General features: G+C 53.0%; 4 protein-coding genes across 4 annotated transcripts; 3 read left to right on the top strand and 1 right to left on the bottom strand.

Annotated features, from left to right (window-relative positions):
• Nucleotides 1–412: 412 nt before the first annotated feature.
• On the top strand, nucleotides 413–1,732 carry QC761_508130 (uncharacterized protein; the record flags this gene model as incomplete). Its single annotated transcript, XM_062880026.1, has 2 exons — nucleotides 413–466; nucleotides 536–1,732. 2 exons carry the CDS (start codon nucleotides 413–415, stop codon nucleotides 1,070–1,072), a joined length of 591 nt encoding a protein of 196 aa, XP_062731344.1. The 3' UTR covers nucleotides 1,073–1,732.
• A 957-nt stretch (nucleotides 1,733–2,689) lies between these two features.
• QC761_508120 (uncharacterized protein) lies at nucleotides 2,690–5,956 on the bottom strand (the record flags this gene model as incomplete). The annotated part of the gene is given in 2 exon segments (XM_062880025.1): nucleotides 2,690–2,889; nucleotides 2,908–5,956. 2 exon segments carry the CDS (start codon nucleotides 5,954–5,956, stop codon nucleotides 2,690–2,692), a joined length of 3,249 nt encoding a protein of 1,082 aa, XP_062731343.1.
• A 1,605-nt stretch (nucleotides 5,957–7,561) lies between these two features.
• Nucleotides 7,562–9,765, top strand: QC761_508115 (uncharacterized protein). Its single transcript, XM_062880024.1, has 2 exons — nucleotides 7,562–8,813; nucleotides 8,869–9,765. Exons 1-2 carry the CDS (start codon nucleotides 8,799–8,801, stop codon nucleotides 9,583–9,585), a joined length of 732 nt encoding a protein of 243 aa, XP_062731342.1. The 5' UTR covers nucleotides 7,562–8,798; the 3' UTR covers nucleotides 9,586–9,765.
• A 730-nt stretch (nucleotides 9,766–10,495) lies between these two features.
• On the top strand, nucleotides 10,496–16,452 carry QC761_508110 (uncharacterized protein; the record flags this gene model as incomplete). Its single annotated transcript, XM_062880023.1, is given in 5 exon segments — nucleotides 10,496–11,075; nucleotides 11,136–12,009; nucleotides 12,074–13,842; nucleotides 13,899–14,908; nucleotides 14,921–16,452. The coding sequence occupies 5 exon segments, from the start codon at nucleotides 10,915–10,917 to the stop codon at nucleotides 16,450–16,452; spliced, it is 5,346 nt and encodes a 1,781-aa protein (XP_062731341.1). The 5' UTR covers nucleotides 10,496–10,914.
• Between the last annotated feature and the right edge of the window lie 4,246 nt (nucleotides 16,453–20,698).

The following is a 20,698-nucleotide window of genomic DNA, read 5'->3' as shown; positions in this document are numbered from 1 at the left end:
ATGCGGTGTCGTGTCAGCTGCGCCGCGTCGGGTGGGCGCGGCGTTTCTTGACAAATCGCGAGCAATCCTTTTTTTTTATTACTCTTCCTCCCATCTTTCTGTTTCCATCCACGCAGCAACACAGACGTCAGAATAAGGTTGTTTGATGGTCCAACGGGTTCCTGCGCAACGCTCGAACGAACGGCTGGTAAACAAAAACACAGATTCGGCCCCCACTGCCCTCCCGGTTTGTCGGGTCTGGTTTGCGACACACACACACACACACACACACACACACACACACACACACACACAGGCTCGACCCTGAATTCCTTTCGAGAGGCGAGACATACAGCGGTCGCTTGTCCCTGAGGACGTCATACGTGCACGATAACGAAAGACAGCTGCCTGACCTAAAGCACAAATCGCCAAAATGCTCTTCGCAATCATGTTCGCCTTTTGGCGCTTCATGGAGATATTGACCCTCGTACGCCCCCCTCCCTCCCTCCCTTCTTCCATACATACATCCCCTTTCTGTACTGACAATCCCCTCCAGGTCCCCATCGTCGGCATGCTCTCCTACTTCGTCAACATAAACCTCTCCGCCAACCTCATGACCCCAACCTCCATCCTCGTCCTCTTCATCGTCTCCGTCCTCGCCCTCGCCTGGGCAGTTTTTACTCTTTTCTCCTACCACCGCTCCTCCAACAACGCCCAATTCGTCGGGTTCATCGACCTCTGTCTCTTTGGCGCGCTCATCGCGGGCGTGTACTACCTCCGTGGGATCGCCAACGCAGATTGCTCCTCTGGGGCGATTCTGCGACAAAACGGGTGGCTGGTTGTCAGCGTTAACTTTGACAAGACCTGCGGGATGCTCAAGGCTTGCTTTGCGATGGGAATCATGAATGTTGTCTTCTTTTTTATCACGGCGTTAATGGCGTGGGTGCATGGGAGGCATACGGCGAGGGATGAGAAGGTTAGGTATGTGGAGACGAGGAGGGTGAGTAGGTCGAGGGGGGGGTCGAGGAGCTCGAGAAGGTCGAGGAGTTATTCTGGGAGCAGGGGGCATAGCCATCATCGGGCTTATGTTTGAGTGTGGGAGAGTTAGGGCTGGGGTGGGGGGTTACATGAGGTTTTTTTCTTGGAAATGATGTGATGTTCAAGGGCAGGAGATCTTACGAGCGATGGATTAATGTGTTTATATTAAGGCTCGAGGCTACGACGTGACGACCATTGAGTTTTGAGCGTTTGTATATTTGGCGGATTTTTTGATGTTGTGCTTGGCTTTTTAGGGATTGTATAGATTTGCCTCGACGGTGCGGTTGTTGATGAACAGGCTGGGAGTCGCGCTAGAAATGTCCCGATTTTGGTTGTTTGTATCCCCAATCCTTCATATCTCTGTCGTCTGAAAAGTCATCGGAACTTGTGTGCCAGTCAATAGCAGGAGCTTTGACACGAAAGATAGGTAGCCGCCCTGTGATATTTTGTGATGAGCAGCTTGTAGTGCCCATCAGGGGTGGTTGATGCAAAATGTCAAGACCGGCGGTTTGATGGGCACCAACACAACCCCACACGGCCGTTCAACATCAAGGCCTCCAACTGTCATGAGTGAACGAAGCGATTGCTCCCAAGACATCTCTGTGTATATTGTTTATTCTAGGGCTCTACAAATAAATATGACATCCTCCCCTTTTAAACGACTTCGCAACCGCTGCTCCCCCCACCACCATCTGAGTGTTCCCCCCCCCCCCTCCCCTTCGTCAGCACGGTAGTTGACCCCTTCACCACCTTGAAAGCGCCACCCCAAACAACCACTCAGCCTACTACATCCCCTACCCCGCCCTCCAAGCCTACTGGACTACCTCCCAACTTCACTCGATACTACCCCCCAGCACCTCCCCAGCTCAAATCACCACGTTACAAAACCGCTTCCTCCGCATACTCTCCACCCTTGTCTCCTGCTCATCACCTCAATACATCAACCCACTTCCTCGCCAACAACACAGACGACATCCACCTCCCTCGCCATTCCTGTGACGCCGTTTTCGGAACCGACGCAGCTGCTTGGATGGCGTTTAAGGACTACCAAAACTTGTTCAACCCGGTTTCATTAGAAGAGAAGTCATCAAACAGCCGCACACTAAACAGAACGATGCATCCTCCCCTGGCAACCCCGCAACACTCTCTACTATGGGAAAAACAGCAAAGGAATAGTGCAGACATATGCGATAAACGAAGACTAGAAACCAACACGGCCTACATATGGTTAGAGAATACCCCACCCTTGAGATCGTCGCGGTCAAAAAGATATGGATAAAAGAAGACGAGGAAGGGAGATTTGAACAAGAGGGTCGAGGCGTACCTCAAGCTGAGGACATTGTTTCCCAGGTATCTTGGCACTTTTCGGTGCGAAGATGGGTGAGGGTATTTACTGTTGGAATAAGCCCAACGGGGGGGACAAGAGGGATTTTTTTTTGGGGGGGTGGGCGTTTGTGCCAGGAATAACACCCCTTCAAATCAGGCTTAAGTTGTGGAAAGGACTGCTAAACCTTCTTCACGGCGTTGGATGTGAATGAAACGGATGTGTCAGTGTATTACCATTACTTGCTCCCTCATGCCTGTTCCCAAAACATCCCCTCAAAATAATTGATACACCACCACCCATTCCATATCGCAACACCTACACCTGCCACCCTAACGAAAACCGCCCTCAAGGAGCATGATCATCAATAACATCCAACCCATCAAAGTCGAAATCCCGTATCACCGGCGGACTGCTCCTCTCCCTCTGCCCACTCCCCCCCCTCACACGGCTCCTATCCCTCTCCCCCCCGCGACTGGTATAAGCAGTAGTAAAACTCCTCCCATCATCCCCCTCCTCCTTGTTGTTATACCCCCCCGTCCCCGTCCCCGTCCCCATCCCCATCCCAGTCCCAGTCCCAGTCCCAGTGCCAGTCCCAGTCCCAGGGCGGGAGGCATAGGTCTGCCCCGGGGCAGCCCACCCCCCTTCTTCAACAGGATCAATATACCTCCCTCCCCCTCCACCAGGAGCCACCGAAACCTTGGCATTGTCCCGACGTCGCGAGGAGGAGGTTACCCTCCGTGATCCACCCCCGGCCGAGGAAGGGGGAGGCGACCAGATACTCGACCCCCCCGCCTCAGAGCCAGTCTCCGAGTGAGACATGACAGACGCAGCAGAAGACAAGTTATTACTATACGCAGTAGACGGTGCGCGGCTGCTGCCGGAGCGGAGTGATTTGTTGTTATTCCTGTACCCACCCGCCGAACTGGGCGCCCGGGAGGACGGCAAGGGGAAGTTATACGACCTCCCACCGTAGCCATAAGCCGGGTAAAAATCGTCTTGCTCGTCGGTCGAGTTTTCTTCCGCTCCGCTGTTAGATACGCTGCTCCCCCCGTGCTGGGAAGTGGCTCGCCAAGTTTGGGGGATGACCCAGCAGTGGGACAACTCGTGGGATGCCTCTGGGTTGGCCGAGGGGTTGGAAGAGCCTTTCCACGGGGGGAGCTTGGTGTTGCCTTTGAGCCGGGGAGAGAGGTGGTAGGTAACATTGTCGCGGTAGCGGACGTTGGGGGCGTCAACCGAGACGGATGCGAGGGTTTGGAGGATACCATAGACAAGAACCCATCGGCCCCGTCGGGCAGTGGCGGGGTCAACTTCGGAGATTTTGTCGGATTTCTCAAACTTGGAAAAGGCATCGAGGAGGTCGGAGTGGGTGAAGTCTGAGCCGAGGATGCAGATGTTGGTTGCTTCAGTGTAGGCGAGTTGGATGCGGCGGTCGAGCGCACCAGCACGGGTGGTTGTGGCGGTGGGCTTTTTGGAGGATTTATTACCAAACATGCCGCCTCCGCTGGTGGATGGCGCGTCCTTGTTTGGATTGAGAGAAGGGGGGATGGATTCCGGGACGAGGGGATAAGGGTGCGGGATGTGAGGGAAGCGGTGTTTGTTGTCAAATTCGATGAGCATGTCCGTCATCGGGAGGTCTTCGGTGTCGGCCTCAAAGGCTCGGTTGCCGCTTTCGCTGACCATCATCCATTTCCTGCTGGAGCGTGCTTCCGACACGTCCCAGACAATGTCCCGGTTGACGAGGTAGTCGTATAGCGCGGCAAAGTCCTTTTGCAAGGCTTGAGCGACTGTCCGGGTGAGCCAGATGTCTTCCTCTTCTTCCAGTACTCCTTGGACCATTGCCGTGGCATAAGGATCTGCTCCTCCCGAGGGTGATAGTGGCGGCGGCCAGGAGCCATATTCCCGAGTGTAGTACTGAACGAAAAAGTTCTGCAGTCTGTCGGCAGCTGCTTTAGCTGGCGCAGCACCAACAGGACCACTGGTGCTGGCTGCTGTGGCCACAGCTGCCGGCCACATGTCGCTGTACTGGAAGGCAGCGAGACGCTCCTCCGCTGCTTGAACACGAAGCTGTGTCTCGAGACACGCGCGTTCGAGAAGAGCTCTGGTGATAGGAGTGAGATATCGGAAATCAGAGCAAGTCTCAAGCCGTGAGTACATCCCCGCGCAATGCAAGAAGCTCTCGCGCCAGCCCTCCTCCCACCGGACGTCGCTCTGCTCGCTCCAGGCCAGCAGGCTGACGGCAGTCTCCGGATCATTGCGCACATCATCAATACCGCGGGCAGATAGATAGTTGAGAATCGTGCCAACATTGTCAGTTTCGGGTGGCATGTATGACTCCAGTCTTGAGTGAAGATCTGTCAGAGCTTGGTATAACGACAAGCCAACAAGGGAGGAGTGGTAGAGCATTGCAAACACATTGCGGGTAGTAATGTGATGTCGAAACTGGTCAAGTTTGCTCATGCTGACGGGGGTTGGGAAGTACAGTTCGTACGAGATCTGCCCGTCAGCCTCCCAGCTGTTGTCTTCCGAAACTGGTGGTGTCGGGTGCCCGCCACGACCGATGCCCCCTGCAGCAAGATGTTGCCCGTGTGTGTTATGCCGTTGCAGCATTGGTGGTGCGCCGGCAGGCGATGGTGGCAAGTGGATATCCTCTTCTGTCGAGCCCTCTCGTAAAAGTGTAATGAGGAACCGAGACTCGGTCGCCTCAATGATGTGCGAAGACAAGCGAAAAGACGGGTTTGGCCGCGGAGATTGACCCTTGGTCCCAAAGAACACCAGCACATCTCCGTTGGGGTCCCACAGCTCTGGATCCTTCCGCAGCTTATTCCAGCGCTGAACTGGTCTTCCAGCTCCTATCCACCGCCTGATAGGAGGCGCTCCTGAGGAGCCCGGTGTGGGTGGTAGCTTCCCGGAGGGTGGAGGCGACAGCATTCCTGTGTCGTCCCAAGGAACCCCGGGATGTGGTCCAGATGGCGATGGTTGATACTGGATGGGTGAAACGTCGGCATCATAGCCGTCGTTGAAGTCAGCTGAAATGGGAGAGGGTCGCACAGTGGCCGAAGACTCTGGTCTAAAGTCGCCAGCCTTCTCAGCGTTGCTCCCCTTCTTGTCCTTCTTCTTGAAAGCAAAAGTCTTGGCCAACCCCTTCCGAAAGTCATCACTCCTCTTGTCCAGCATGCTTCGCAGCCCGGACTTTTCTATCCCTGACACATCTTCCGTCTTGATGACCGGCCGCCGCGCACGAGCATAGGCAAAATCGTTAAGCGGCCTATTCCGCTGGGAAGTGCTTGCGCCGTCTCGTCGTCCATCCACACTGGATCCACTCTGACTTCCACTGCTCTGAGGGACATAGGAGGGAACGTCTCCTCGATATGCCATCATCTCATCTTCGCGAGCATGCTCAGAGAACTTCAAGAATCGCGCGTTTGTTGTTCCGACCCCTGTCACAAGATCCCTCTCCTGGCGGAGCGCTGGCATGGACCCTATCGGGTAATCGCTAATGGTGACATTGTCAGAGCTGGTGGTTGATTTTGCCCGGGCTCTACCATGACCTTGTTGCTCCCCCGTCTTCGTCTCGGTAATCTTTTTGCGCACGTAGGCGCTGCGTCCAGACATGATGCTGGTCCAAGAGGCTCAAGAGAGCCGTATAGCTGAAAATAAGGTTGGGGAAATCGTGCGTGAAACTTGGTCGAACGTAGGGTGTAGCTTGAACATGGGCGGGGCACGGCAGAGTTTGGATGGGAACGGCGTCTGTGATCACGGGTGATCGTTGCGGGCCGTTTCTGCACTCAAGTGGCGCTTGCAAAAATCTTTTGACTGCCGCCTCGGCTCCGGTGGAGGGCGTTGGACTGCAGACGGACGGCAGAGTTGAGACTCGCCAGCAGTTATATTGACGCGGGTAGAGGGTGGGAAAGGAGAGTATGTTGCGCAAGAAAGAAACAGGAACCGTCGAGGTCGAGAGCAAAGGAGGAGAAGAAAAAGATGGGTGGAAATTCTCGTTCGACGAAAAGGAACGGGATGCTGCTTGCTTTTTCCCAATGTGGCGGCGAGTGGGAGTCCGTCTTCCCTTACATGTATCGTTGGTTCTCAGGCCTCTCCTATTCGAGAATGCTGCGTCAGAGACGGGGACCAAGCCGATTGCTCGGGTCAAGGCTATATGCAGTCGCAATCCTCGTCTGGAATCTCGGCGCACACCTGCAGGCCGGGCGAGGTATCAACGTTGCGGGCTGCTTATCGGCCGGGCAATAAATAAGGTGCCAAGACAACAAGAAGGGCCGGCAGTAAGCAGATGCAATACTTGAGAGCTGATCAGAAACACAAAAGGAAAGGAAAGATGAAGAAAAGCAAAGGCAGATCAGCTTGATCTACAGCAGTTCACGAGGAAAGCTATCCATCGTGGGCCAGAACAAGAGCCATGCGAAGTAGGTACGTGATATGATGCCCTAGGAGATTTATGTCGTCCATGATGGTACCGTGGAGCTGGGGTCTGGGGATCAGGGCTTCCTGAACCATCCAGTTTCCCGGGCGGCACGATAGTGATGCACCATCGTGTACCCTGTCTCAATATGGAAGAGGGGGCTACCCTACAACGGTGCGACCTTCTGATGCAGGACGAGATGACCGATGAGGTTGTCGAGGGCTCCAAGGCAGAGGTTGTGTGTGGAGGGAGCGTCTGGGCCTGTGATCCCCCTGGCAGTCCACTAGGCATTGACTGCATGGCACTAGCGGATAAGGTATGATTGACGACTGGGGAGAGGTCTGGGCAGTTGATAAGGAGACGTTGAGCCGCGGGATGTGTAATGGCGATGAAATGCGTCTTTTTGATAGGAGGTTGCGGTTGCAAATGGCTCGAGTGTTCGCCTGTGATGCTTGTGATAAGTGTTCCAAGTGTTGTTCCTGCTGACAAAGGTCGCGTTCAAGGGCGTCGTTGACGCGCTGCTGAGTGGCATGAAACACTGTTGGCGCAGGCTGTCTGATATTGCGACGGTCGGTCTGCAGTGAGGTCACGTCGGGACAGTCGGGCAGCACAGAGGTGTTGCCATCGCAATGCCACCGGCATGAGAATAATGCGAGGTGCTTCGCTGCACAGAAAATGAAGGCATCTCGATGGGGAAAGAGGTTCATGATGAACCCATGAAGGATCGGTTTGTGGTGGAGCCTATCGCGTCCAAGCCCTACCCACCCACCACCCCCCACCTGGTCTGGGCGCCTCATCCCCTTAGAGCTGATACCCCACCCTTCCGCAATCTTCAACGGCGAGCCGTGGCACATCGCCAAAGCTTCATCAGCAACAGCCTGTTCGTAGGCTGGATAGCTCCCGTTTGTTTGGCTAGCTCAGGTGTACAAGAAGCAACACCGGTAGCCTCGTTTTTGTTCACCTGGTCCAATCGGTCCGGCGGCCGTCTCAGCCGCCAACTATGCAAAATCGACGGCCGGTGTACCCGGCTTATCACGGATGCTGGAGGAGCCAGCAGCATTTTCTCCCTGGGACGGTTTTCTGACTGGCTGTTCTGTCCCAGAGACCACCGATGCCATGTGCGCCACAGGGGCTCCTCGTCTCTTTTTCCCCAGTTCTTCGCCTTATCCAATCCCTCGGTATGCAAGCCGTCAACTATGGACCTGTTCTGACCAGGGTTCACCTGCTGGTGAACGTGGTCGTGACAGACCCTGCAGCGTGATTCGTGCAAGCCTCACCGCGAAACATGTCTCTTGTTGGGGATCAAAATCCCAGAAGATGGGGGGTCAAGCACAGACTGGACTTTGGCACTCTGCAGCTGCGGCCGCTCTTACTTTCGCACAGACATTCGTGATCGACTGCGCCGCGTGCTGAGCTAAGATTATCTCTGCCAAGTTCATGTGGCTCACCACCGAGGTTATCAAAATGGGCCACATTAGTCAATCAGCCACGGAAACCTCTACCTTCTAAACCCTTGCTGGTCTCTTGTTTGGCCAGATGTTCAACACTGAAGCGTATATCACACGACTTCTCGAGTCGGAGTTTATCTCACATTTCTCACCCCAAAGCACTTCAATTTTGCCACACCTTACTGAGATGTATTCAGATCACGAATATGGGACGCTTACCAGAGGTTTGATTTGCAAAACGATGTCGATGATTTTCCCGTTGCATTATGCGGAGGTCGACAGGAAGGATGGCAGTTGAGGAAGAAGACACAGTATAATAAGGAACACGAAATCCTAATTGTGTCTCCGGATTCTGTCTGTTTTGCCAAACGCTCGCTACTGCTTTCCTGCTCACTTCTGCTCTTTTCTTCGGGCGCTAGACGCTCATCTTTCTTTCTTTGTTGACGTTAAGTTTACACTCCTTCTTGATCTACTGGATAGATCTCTTTCACTTGTTCCGTCAGCTTTCAATTTTTTTTGGTCGTGGAGGTACTTCTAGGTTCGGTGCCGTTCACTTTTTTCAAATCATATAGATTTTGACGACACATCCAAGATGGTCAACAAGAAGGTATAATTCTTTCCCCTTTACGCTTGAAAAGGATTCTTATCAATATCCGCAACTACAGGTGGCCTTGACAATAGCTCTCACAGCAGCAGCAACCGTGTCCGCCTCGCCTCTCGTGGTCCGACCAATCCCCACACCGACAACTGCCTCAGCCCCGGCTGCTAATTCAACTCTAACACCTCCTGCCACTTCAGCAGGCAACGCTACCGTTCCACCGGCTCAGATCACCAACCCAGCCGAAGCGGGGGCGGGAGCAGAAGCTGACCAACCCGGCAACATCATCGACGCTGTCAACGCTCTCGTCTCCCAAGTGAAAGGCATCCTCGGACCTCTTTCTGCAGCTGCAGCAGCAGCCGACAGTGCAGATGTCGCAGGGGAGACGACCATAACCGCAACTGTAACGGAGACAGCAAAGGCTACTGGCGGTGCCGGGGCAGGTGTTGGAGTGATAATGAAGCCCGCCAATGGAACCGAAGCTGCTACCTCCGCGGCTGGTGAGACCGAGGCATCCCCGACTGCACCACCGGTGGCTGGTGCGCCCGCAGACGCTCCAGCTGATGAGGCTAAAGACGGCGAAGCCGCCGCACCCCCTGCTGCGGGAGAGTCGGATCCTGCCTCGTCTGTGACCTCTGCTGCCGCCACTGCCACGTCCGAGGCTGCGGCCGTCTCTTCCCCTGCGCGGAACGGAACGGATTCTGCTGGCACCGGACGGAATGGTGATGCCGGGGCTGAGGGGGAGAGCGATCCGACGATTCTTATCATTGTCAGCCAGTAAATGGGTGCGATAACGTATTGTCAGTTGTTGATACCATTGTTAAGAAGGGCAGTTGTGACCAACGATGGTTATATTGAGCTAGTTTCTGCCGTCGACAACTTCACAAAAGGTTTGGTTTACGGATTTGCCTTTGGAGTTAGAGTAGAGAGAAAAATTGATAATGTAATATCTATTTGGACAAACGGTGCCTCTTACATATTAGGGGCTTTCAGTGTCTTGGACCTACGATATGTTAAGGTAAGGAGCCAGTTACCAGTATCAAAGACAAGTCACTTGAGGTTCGTTGTTTTTCGAATTTTGAGCAAGCCGAATAAGATGCATCAAAACTCGAACATTCGACTGGTAAACTCTTTGTTCAGCAGTTTTCTGCGTAGTTTCTCAATCATTTCCTTTGGTTCAATCAACTCAATAAGCCAAACAAGAGTTTAACACAATCTAGTAAGGCAAGGAAAGGCAAAAAGAATGACACAAAAGTCAAAACATACAACACCAGGGATTCCCCAGTGGTCACCCACCTGAGTACTGGTCTGGCGGTCAATTGCTTAACTAGGGGAGAGCGGACGGGATCCCGTGTATTCAACTGCCTATGGTCGTATGTGATCGTTTAGGTTGGAATCGGGGGTTATGTTGCGTCTGCCTAGATGGGCATTCTTTACTTTTTGCCTACCCCAACTCAGGGGCTCAGGGGCCGAGGGGCATAAGAAAAACACTGCCCAAGTCACTAACCGCGGCATTGTTCAAGAGAATGTGGGGTAATCGGAGCTAACTGTGCCAGAGGAACAAGGGGCTGCGTCTTCGTCACTTCTTGGGACTGCCAAAGGCCCAACAAGACCCAATCATGTCCTCCCTCGACCAACATCAGCATCTTTCTTCCATGCATCACCAGCTTCACTTTTGCTGTCCATCTTCCATTCGGATCACCATTTCCATCTCCGCTTGCACCGATGCAGTTGCCAGCGCAACTGGCTCCACTTACAACAACGCCCAACCACCCGCCAAGCCACTGGATTGGCTAGCAGCACGTCAACATGCAGCAAGTCGCGTTGGGCTGGGCTCATGCCATCTCCATTTTCACATGTGGAGTTCGATCGAGCACCTCACGGAACCGAAATCCCAAGACTCGTTCGTTCCCATTGTGTACATACATACAAACGATTCATTTTTCGCTTCATTATCTCGACCTGACCCAGCTTCAAATTGAACGACCGGGGTGTCCGTACCTTTCCCAAACTTCAATCGAAGAATGTATCCACTATAGAGTGTATCCCCTAGTCGTCTTTATGGGCCCTTGCTCTCGCTTCACCGACAATTGACCACCACCATTACATCATGTCTCCCTCGGGCCGTCTCCCAACACCGGACTTCTACGATGACGACGACAGGCTTCCAGCAACCAGGCAAGAGGCGATAGATCATATCCTTCAGATCCGGAGATGGCAGGAGGACTCGGGCTTTTTGACCAGCCGGGCGTTCCAGGGGATGCTGAAGACGTGTGTTTGAACTCTGTTGATCCACCTGGGTGACATCGATCGATACTGACACAATTCCAGACTGAGTGAGAATCTGACCACCACCACTTCCCGCTTCATCTATGAGCTGCTCCAAAATGCAGACGACCTTGACTATGGGGGCGCGTCTCCGCAGGTTCACTTCACCTATGACGTCGAGAAACGCCACCTTCTCGTCGAGTCCAATGAGATTGGCTTCAAGAAGAAGAACGTCAGGGCCATCTGCAGTGCGGCCGAGAGTTCCAAGAACACGCAGAGAGGATGTGGCATCGAGCGGAGATTAATCGGAGAAAAGGGTCTCGGTTTCAAATCAGTCTTCAAAGTGGCATCAAGCGTCTGGATCAGGTCTGGGCACTACTCGTTTCGATTCGACCGTGATGGGGAGCTTGGGAGGATACGGCCAATCTGGGACGACGACTTCCCCGCCGAGGAATACGCTGCCGGGCTCACGACCGCCATCCTGCTCAAAATCGCCAGTCCAACTCACGATCGTCAGACGGGCACCTCAGATCCAATGGACCTTGTTTTACAAGGCCTGGAGAACCTCAAGCCCGGTCATCTCCTCTTTCTTTCCAAGGCCAAAGAAGTCAAAGTCGGCAAGGTTGTTGGTTCTGGAGCGTTGAGGAGTTTCATCCGGGGTTCGACGGCTACAGCTAAGCCGACAGCAGTCTTCAAAGCCGATCATATTCCACCACACCGCAACACACTGTTGCCGGTGTCATTGTATCACAATGATGTGATCAACCAACAGGTCGCCTTTCGGCATCTTGTCACGGACTTGCCCGACACACCAGAGCGCCCAAGGTGTCTGGAATCGGAGGTGACTTTGGTGTTTCCCCTTAAGATTCCGCTTGATGAGCCACCAGAATCTCAGATGGTTTATGCGTTTTTGCCAATCAGAGATTATGGCTTCAAGGTACGTTGGATTTCTGGGAAGTTGAGTATATGAAACAGGTTTGCTAACGAAGCTGCGCCAATAGTTGTCCATCCATGGTGACTTCCTCCTTGTCCCAAGCAGAGAAAGCATCATCGACAATGTGTGGAACAGGGCCTTAGTGGAGGGAGTCTGCCGGGCTTTGGTCAATGCCATCCCTGGCTTTCACCGATTTGGCTATCACGAGCTCTTCTACCGGTGGCCATTACTATTGCCCCCTGGACCAACACGCAGTGACATCTTTGAACCAGTACAAAATCGTCTGCGTGACCTTTGCTCACTGAATCCCGTCCTTGAAGACTCCCAAGGGCGCCTTGTCTGCGCGAGTCAGCTGAAGATCGTTCCGACAAGGCTCAAAGATCAGGACGGAAGGAACATACTGCCGGCTGCATATTCGACGCAACACCTCATTTCCGACAAATACCCCGCCAGAATTCACGCCAAACTTCAAGCACTCGGTGTACCGCTGTTGTCTCCGGAGGACTTCCTCGCCGACTTGGGAGGCTTCATCTCGAATTTCCCCACAGAGTTCCGGGGAATGCCAGTGTCGTGGCATAACGCTCTCTGCAAGGCTCTCCACTCCCTGTTGGACACCCACCGTGAGATTATCGAGACCCTTGAGATTATCCCTGTTCATGACAAGACGTGGGTTTCCTTCAAAGGACGCCGTTTGTATCTCCCATCAGATGTCGACCTAAAGCTGCCCGTGAGCATCAGCCCACTAGGGATCGATCTCGATATCCGACAAAACGCCGACCGGGCCAAGTTCTTCCAGGCACTAGGTGCTCGGATTGCGGACAAGATGAGCTTTTGTGATCTTTTGCTTCAGGAACATCAACCTGATGTTCCGAATCAGAGGTTCCTTGCGTTGACTCTCCAGGACAGGATCGAGGATTTTGTGTTTCTGTACCGCGCGAATTGGAAGCCAAAGAACAACGATATCCCGGAGCTTTGGTGCGCAGCGAATGTTGATCCGTCCAAGATTTGGAGGTTGTCGTGGGTTTACTTGCCAGACAAAGACCCTTACTCTGCGAGTTCTCTTGCCAAAGAGACAAGGTTGACATTGCTTTTCCTTCATGACCTCTATTTGAAGACGTTTTCTCAGCTACCGGGTGGGCTTTTGTGGCTCTCTGACACCCTCAAAGCGAGAAGGTTTCTGCGTGTGGTGCAACCTGGGCCCCTGGATTGGGGTGTCAATACGCACCGGCTTCACAGCGACTTCAAAGCACTTTTGCAACGCGATCCGATCAAAGGATTAGAACTCCTGCAGCACCACTGGGAGTTTTACCGGTCTTGGTTCGTTCCAACAACGCAGAATGGCTACGAGTGGACCTTTTCCGAGGAGGATATCAAGTCCATCCATACGTTTTCTTCCACTCAGTCGGAGCTGACGAATGATCTGTCGATGCTCGAGTTTCCCTGTCACGGTGGGAGCATGGCGAGGTTGATGGACACGGCCCTTCCACGGCAGAGCTTACTGGTGCTGGCTGATCAGAGACTATCATACCACTGCAGCGAGGACCATAGCTTGTTCTGTTGGATTTGCGATATCATCAAGTCGATGCTTGCTCGCCCCGGACCTCGCCCAGTTCGTTCTGACCGGCTGCTGAGGGTCAACGAGCCGGAGGATAAGTCGTGGGATTTTTTAAGACATTTCGGGGTTCATGTTGAGCCAGAGCCAAAGGTGTTTCTTGATTATCTGGTCCAGCTGTCTGGCAGGGCAACGACACAAAGGGATATGGAGCAGCTTTACGAGCAGTTGGAGAGTTCGATTCTGAAGTATGGGCACAAGGAGAGGGATATGAAGGATATCAGGCAAGTTACAGTGACAGGTGCAACTGTGAGCTCGACTTGATTACTGACAAGACTAGATCCGCACTAAACGGCAAGAATTACATCTACATCCCCAGAAGGGGCGGTCAGACTGTGGGGTGGTGGGCACCCGCTTCGTTGTGTGTCTGGGATGGGCCGCCGTGTCTGAGATATATCCAGCGCATCAAGACGTTCTATCCTCACCGCGACAACCTGTTCCGAAATTTACTCGAGATCAGCAACGCCAACTTGAACAACTTGCTCCTGGAAGTCAGTCACCTTGATGTGTCTGATACAGAGCACATCAAGGCATTGCTGGTTCAGATATCGCAGCAACTGCAGGTTTCAGCCCATGATTTGGACAGGCCTGATTTCTCGAGCTGTGCCATGTTCCCGGTCAGGTTGACGGGTAAGAAATCGATGACGGTGGTGCTGCGCTCTGCAGAGGAGGAGTGGTGCATTCCAGAGGAAAGGCTTCATATCGAGGCTTTATCTGGAGTTGCACCCCTGTCAATTTTGGATGCTGGGTTCTTTGAGATGGACGGGATGGAAGCTCTTGTTATGGAGCTTGGTCTCAAGGAACGTCTTGTGTCTAGGAGGCTGGCTGGGCAGGAGACGGATAAGGGCGATGCGGTTCAGCATGTGGCCTTTGAGGAGGTGCTGAGGGGCAAGGCGCTCTATCTTGCGGAGCTTATCCCGAACACCATCTCAGGGCTATCCTTTCGCCGGAAGAAGACCCAGCTCGTCAATGTCCAAGTGTACTCTTGCACAAGGATCAACATCAAGCTCAAGGTCAAGGTCAACGGGAAAGAGGTCAAAGGTGTACCGATCAAGAGCCGTGTGGCCAAAGAGGTTGTTGACGACAGTCTCCGGTTCTACATCATCGACACCCGCAAGTCGATTCCAGTTCATTGGCTGTCTGAATTGCTCGTTGAGTTTTGCGGCATCAAGAATAACCAAGACATTCAGCTTTTGATGCAGATCCTGAACTCAAATGACGATGAGATCATCCGGGATGAGTTGGAGTATCGACGGGAGCGGATGGCGGTGGTTAGGCGCCCGGCAGAAGGTAGGTTTGGCTCTTTGGGAGACACTGATGGTCATGTGAGTGCTAACATCATGTTAACAGAACTTGAAGAAGAAGAGTCTTCCGAATCAGAATCTGAGGTGGAAGCCGTACCAGAGCCTGAGCCGCAGCCTGAGCCGCAGCCAGAGGTGCAGCCAGAAGTACAATTAGAGCCGCAATCTGAGTCCGAGCCCGAGCCCGAGCCGGAGAACGAAGCGGATCAATCCTCACTTCACCCACAGCGAGTCTCAATTGTCCTCAGACATTCTCGGTCAGTGGACACTGGCTTTGAGGAAGTGAAAAGGGCGAAAGAGCCCTGGAAGTTTCTTCAGGTCCAGGAGCATGAGACGGCCAGGCCTGCAACAACATCGAAGCGCAGCGAGCACGAGGATTTCATTGCCATGTGCTATGGTCACTCTCACCTCGACAGCCCCGAAGTCTTCACCCAGTTTGCACTCGACCTCCTTTACCGTGCAGGGTATCGCAAAAGCTCCCCATTCTGCACCTGGATGCCCAGTGAGATTCACGATCGAGACCCTCAGGCTACAAAGAGAAACTCGATCACCACCTGGAGCGCTGTCAATCAAGGCTTTCACGCTGGCTCACCCCTGGGTTTATCCGCCACTTTCAAGGGCCCAGAAAGCACCACAACACCCCCTGTTCTCACCCTAAAAGGCGTCTATATCGACACCGTCCACGCTTGTTTCGACCTTGATCTACGCCCGGACAGCAGAACTCTAGACCTCGCAAGCATCCTCCACCGCCTGAGGAAGTTCCTCGCTCCCCTACACCCAGACCCCAACCCCGATAACGAAGACTCCAAGGACCAATGGCGACGGGACTTGTACCTCCTCGAGCTCTTGACAGGCGACTCTGAAATCCCAGCAGCCACCCGAAACCCAACCCCCCTCAGCCGCTTCATCGACACCCACCAACAAGCCAACAACCCCACCCCACCTCAGACACCGTCCGACCCATCCCACCGATGGTTTACCCCCTTTGCCCAGCAAATCCTCGCCCTCCACCCCGACGACGACAGGAGGATACTCGAGCCAGAAGTGCAAGCCAATCTCGACAAGGTCAAGGCCACTGCTCTCGCGTTCCTGAGTCGGTTCCCCGATCCGGCCGTGTGCATCACTGTCTCGCCGGAGAATAACACCTTCTTTGCGGGTATCGTCCCAGGCGCAGCCAAGCCGGGCGATCGAGTTTTTGTTCCCCACGGCTCCAAAGTCCCGTTTGTGGTGAGGAGAAAGAGCAGCGGTCGGCCAAGACAGGTGAGCTCCGTGTCGCAGGGTAGTAGTGTACCACAGGTGCCGAGGGAAAGTCCGAGTGCGAAGCCGCCGGCTTTCGCAAAGATTGTGCGGAGGGCGAGCATGAGGACTAGTTTTGGGTTGAAGTGGAAGAGTAAAGCGCTTGGTGGGGGGTTGGGGAGGAAGAAGAGTAAGGGGGGGGATTTGGATCAGGGGACTATGACGGAGTTTTCTCCTACGGGGGGGTTGGATAGTGGGGTGGGAAGTATGGAGGATGTGGTGGCAGGGGGTCTGTGAATGGGGGTGGTCACGGGGAGCATCATGAGGTTGGGAAGGAGAGGGAGAGGAGTAGGAGTTCGTTTAGTTTTAGGAGGCAGGAGAGTTGGGATTGGGAGGGGAAGTTGGGGGGGCATGGGGGGGCAGGGAGTGTGAGTGCTGGTGCTGGTGGGGGTGGGTTGGGGGTTATGGAGGAGGAGATTGGGGAGGGGGAGGTTGCTCCTGAGGTGAAGACGGTGAGTTTGGAGGGGGAGAATGATAGGTATGAGTTGATTGGGGAGGGGTATGTGCAGGGGCTGATGTATTTTGAGAGTTCGAGGGTTAGGAGTGGGGGTGAGGGTAGAGAAGGGGTGGTTTGTTTGGTGTAGGGTGGTTGCTTGGTTGGTATATATACAGAGATGTCAGGAGTAGATTTTTGGTTCTTTTGTACCGGTGGTTTGAAGTCACTTATTTTTTCTTTTTCTTTTTTTTTTAACGAAGACTATGACGTGTATGTACATAAAAAAAGATTGGAAAGTTATATAGGTATGGTTGCTTGGAGTTGATACCCTTGTGTTTCCTGTTGGAATCTGACCCTTCACACTTGGACCTCCTTGAACTCTGAAAAGTTCAAACCATCATGTGGTTTCCCAGCCAAAGTCAGGTGATATGATTGAACGTAGGCCACCAGGCTGGGTAAGGGGCCCCGGGGCAGGCTTCATGGACCCCAAAAAATCCACCACTGCTGAATGTGATGGCCCAGCAGAAACAGCGATATCCCGCACACTTGTCCCATTGGCATTCCGCGCCCCAGTATCAGCGCCATACCGCAGGACAAGCCGTAAAGTGCTAAGATGGTTGAGTTTGACTGCTGTCATGGCAGTGGTATTGCCCAGTTTATCGGGCAGGTCTGATTGGGAGCACCAGTATAAAGAAATTCCAAGACAACTTCACTGAAACCTCCCATCACGGCGCAGTGGAGGGGAGTGCCGTATTTGTTGTCCGTTTGTAAGTTGATGTGCGCTTTGGATTTGGACTTGCACATGGCTTGGACGAGATCGGTTCTATTGCTGTAGCATTGCGTACTGCATGGGTGAGAGTCCGGACTTGTCAGTGGAAGTGATATCGGCTCCGTTGTTGGTGAGGAGGTTGCAATTGGCTGCTGAGGTGCAGTAATATAATGGGGGTTCTTCCTTTGTCGTCTTTGGCTTCGAGCAGATGGCTGTCTTGCTGGAGAATCCATTCTGCGGCTAGGCTTTACGGTCCGCTGACGGCCATGTGTAAGGGGGTTCGTCTGCGGCTGTCGAGACATGGATGATCAGGGTGGGGGACTTGCTGTTGTACTTTGTGAATTAGATGGAGGATTTGTAGGTTGTCTTTTGTGTTTCTTCTCGCTGACAGCAGAGCGGCAAAGTTAATAGAGGGATGGAAGCGCCCTTGATCACTCGGAGAAGTACACTGCATGATACATAACTTTGGCTCGGCCTGTAAAAGGGCAGAGGCAGCGTCACAGTAGTGTGTAAGTCAATAGCCTGCATTAGTCCTGTCGTGATCCCGTTGCTTGCGGTTATGGATAAGGGCTGGAGGCTTTGGATGATTTCGATGGTGCGTTTTAGGTTCTGGTTGCTTTTGGCACCATGCATCGCTCGCCGCTCTACGGTGGACGAAAAGCAAAGAGCTATCGACAAAGGGTTTGTGTTGATGCAGGCCATGGCCCTCTTACGCGGAGCGCTCTTCAAAAGGACTTTGAGGATATCAGGGTAGTGATATTGCACAGCTATGTGCAACGAAGTCCAAGAGGATCGAAGGTCGGTTTGATCGTACTGCTTTTCCGAATACACAGGCGCGAGTGCATCCGCTCCGAGAGCCAACAAGGTCTTAACTGCAGGCAAGCTATATACCTGAATGACCATACACAATGGTGTACCAGTAAGCTGAAGCGGCCATTGGGGATGGAGATCTTGGTTTAGCGTCAGCGCCAATTTGACTGAGAGCTGTCCTGGAGGTGATTTTAGTCGCTGCAGAATGTGCAGGACTTCATTTGGTAATTCGAGCATAAACAACCAATGGAAAATCGTGCTTCCGTCCGGTGATCGTGAATTCGGGTTGGCGCCTCCAGCGATAAGTCGATAAGTCTCGCCATTGCGGCACTATCCCCGTTGAGACATGATCTGGCGAGAGGAGAAGTTTGATCCCCCTGGGTTGACAAACGAAGAAGTCTCACGACCTTGGAGGTATATGCTTCTTGGGCGTCAAGAAGGTTGCAGGTGAATAAGCCAGCGGACTCTTGTGCTACGGAATGTCCCCTAGCCGCTGCAACCTCCGCAAAGAAATATGCATCTTGGTCTTTTCGCTCTCGACCAAACCCGCCGTTAGAGTATATGGCCATTTGCCAAGCGATGCAACCGTTTTCTGGATGGGTCCGCAAAGATCTGTTCTGTTGTTCAGAATCCCATATGATATCTTTTCGAATTTCGGGTCTCAAAATCTGTCAGGTCCAACATCAGCAAGAGGCATTTTGTGTGTTTGAGTGACAGAAGTTGTCACGTCACGTCGTACCTCGTATGTAGGAACAGGACTGTCGACTTGGATAGGGAAGGTCTGTCCACATCCATTTAAAGCAGCAGTGCTGGCAAAAGTTATTAGCTCATGATAAAACGGTTGATGATCTGAAGCCGAAAGCAAAGAAATAAGGTCTCTCACTGCCACCGTGTGCAAATTGGCAGGTTAGCACAGTTGACTCGTTTGTTCATATCCTCCTGCAGTGTCTTGTCCCGAGTGGCTTTGAGGATGATATCAATTCCCGACTCTTGTCTGCATTTTGGTACGCACTTCTTTGCTGCTTCCAGAAGCCCACTAGAATGGGTGTACTCGATTCTCTTATCCTCACTCGCAGTGGTGTATACAAGGCCTCCAAGACAAGCCTCCCACAACAAAATGCCAAATGACCAGATGTCGCACTGGGGCAGGCCTGACTGCATGATCGGACATACCTTCTGGCTTTGCACTTCTGGAGCATTGTATCTGAGCACATGTTAGCAGTTTGAAATGGTACTTCACTCTGGACACCAAATGCACTTTTCCAAAACTCACAAGAATGTTCCGGTATATCTCAGCGAACCGCTCACAGCCGCCGCACTCCTTTCAAACAATATCGCACCCCCAAAATCCGCAACCTTGGCCAGTGCACCCGTCGGTCTGGTTGTATCTGGGAAAACAGGCACATTGTCAAGCTTGACATCTCCATGAACAGCCCCACACCCATGCAGCGCCGAAAGTCCAGCAGCCACATCTCCAACCAACAGCTGAACACAGAGGAGATCCGAATGCTGACCATGAGCTCCACCACACCGCCGGAAGTACTCTCGAAATGTCCCCATCGTAGTATACTCCACGAGAACAAAAGGAGCAGCTACCTCCTGGCGCGCATTCCACCCATATCCACAACCCTTGATAATGTTTGCATGCTCATTCGGTGGTCGGGTGTGCCATCATCCGTATTTCCAAGACAACTGAGCTGAGGTTCTTGCGAAGAGAGCTTCGGTTATCATGTTGGTCAAACTTGACATGTTTGACAGCAAAAAAATTTTGCTCTATCGTGCACCTTTCAACCAAATATGACACCCCCTCTCCGAGCCTTTCTTCCCGAACCCGCTCCTCATAACGATACTGCTTCAGATCGACATCTCTCGCCACTCGGGTGACGCTCTCTTCCCGGCATCTTTGTTTGACTCTGGCGTTGCTGGAGACATTGACCGAACTTGTACTTCAGGAAGAATTGGTGACGGTGAAAAAGAAAAAAGAGGCCATCCCCAGTGTTATAGAATCAAAGGCGGGCGGCTATAAGCCTGCCTTGCCGCCGCAGGACCATCACATCAAGCGCCGACCGGCCCCCATCGAGGCCCCCCACAAGCAGTGTTGTGCGGTAGTGCGTATATGTCTGCAATATGCTGGAGTCACAATAGCAACCTTCAACCATCTATGGAGGATCGGGAGCAAGACAGAGGGTCTGATAGCAAACTACCGCGACTTTGACGATGCAGGCTGATAGTTTGGTTCTTTTTTGTTTGGAACTGATGTTACATATCTGTCTGGTAGGACAGCAAGGCGCTAGAAACCAAGGTTTGGGATGAGAACAACCTGGCTCGGGCACTTTGACTGCCTTTATTCGATTTTCTGTAACAAACAACTACCCCCTGACCTTTCGCTGATGCATGTGCCCCTGTTCCAATACAAAAGGATACCCCCAAAGCTTGTTGGTCCCAACAACGCCGAAAAGGAAGCATCG

Source organism: Podospora bellae-mahoneyi, chromosome 5 (assembly GCF_035222275.1).
Source record: "Podospora bellae-mahoneyi strain CBS 112042 chromosome 5, whole genome shotgun sequence".
Taxonomy (NCBI): domain Eukaryota; kingdom Fungi; phylum Ascomycota; class Sordariomycetes; order Sordariales; family Podosporaceae; genus Podospora; species Podospora bellae-mahoneyi.
This window is presented reverse-complemented; position numbering and strand designations above follow the sequence as displayed.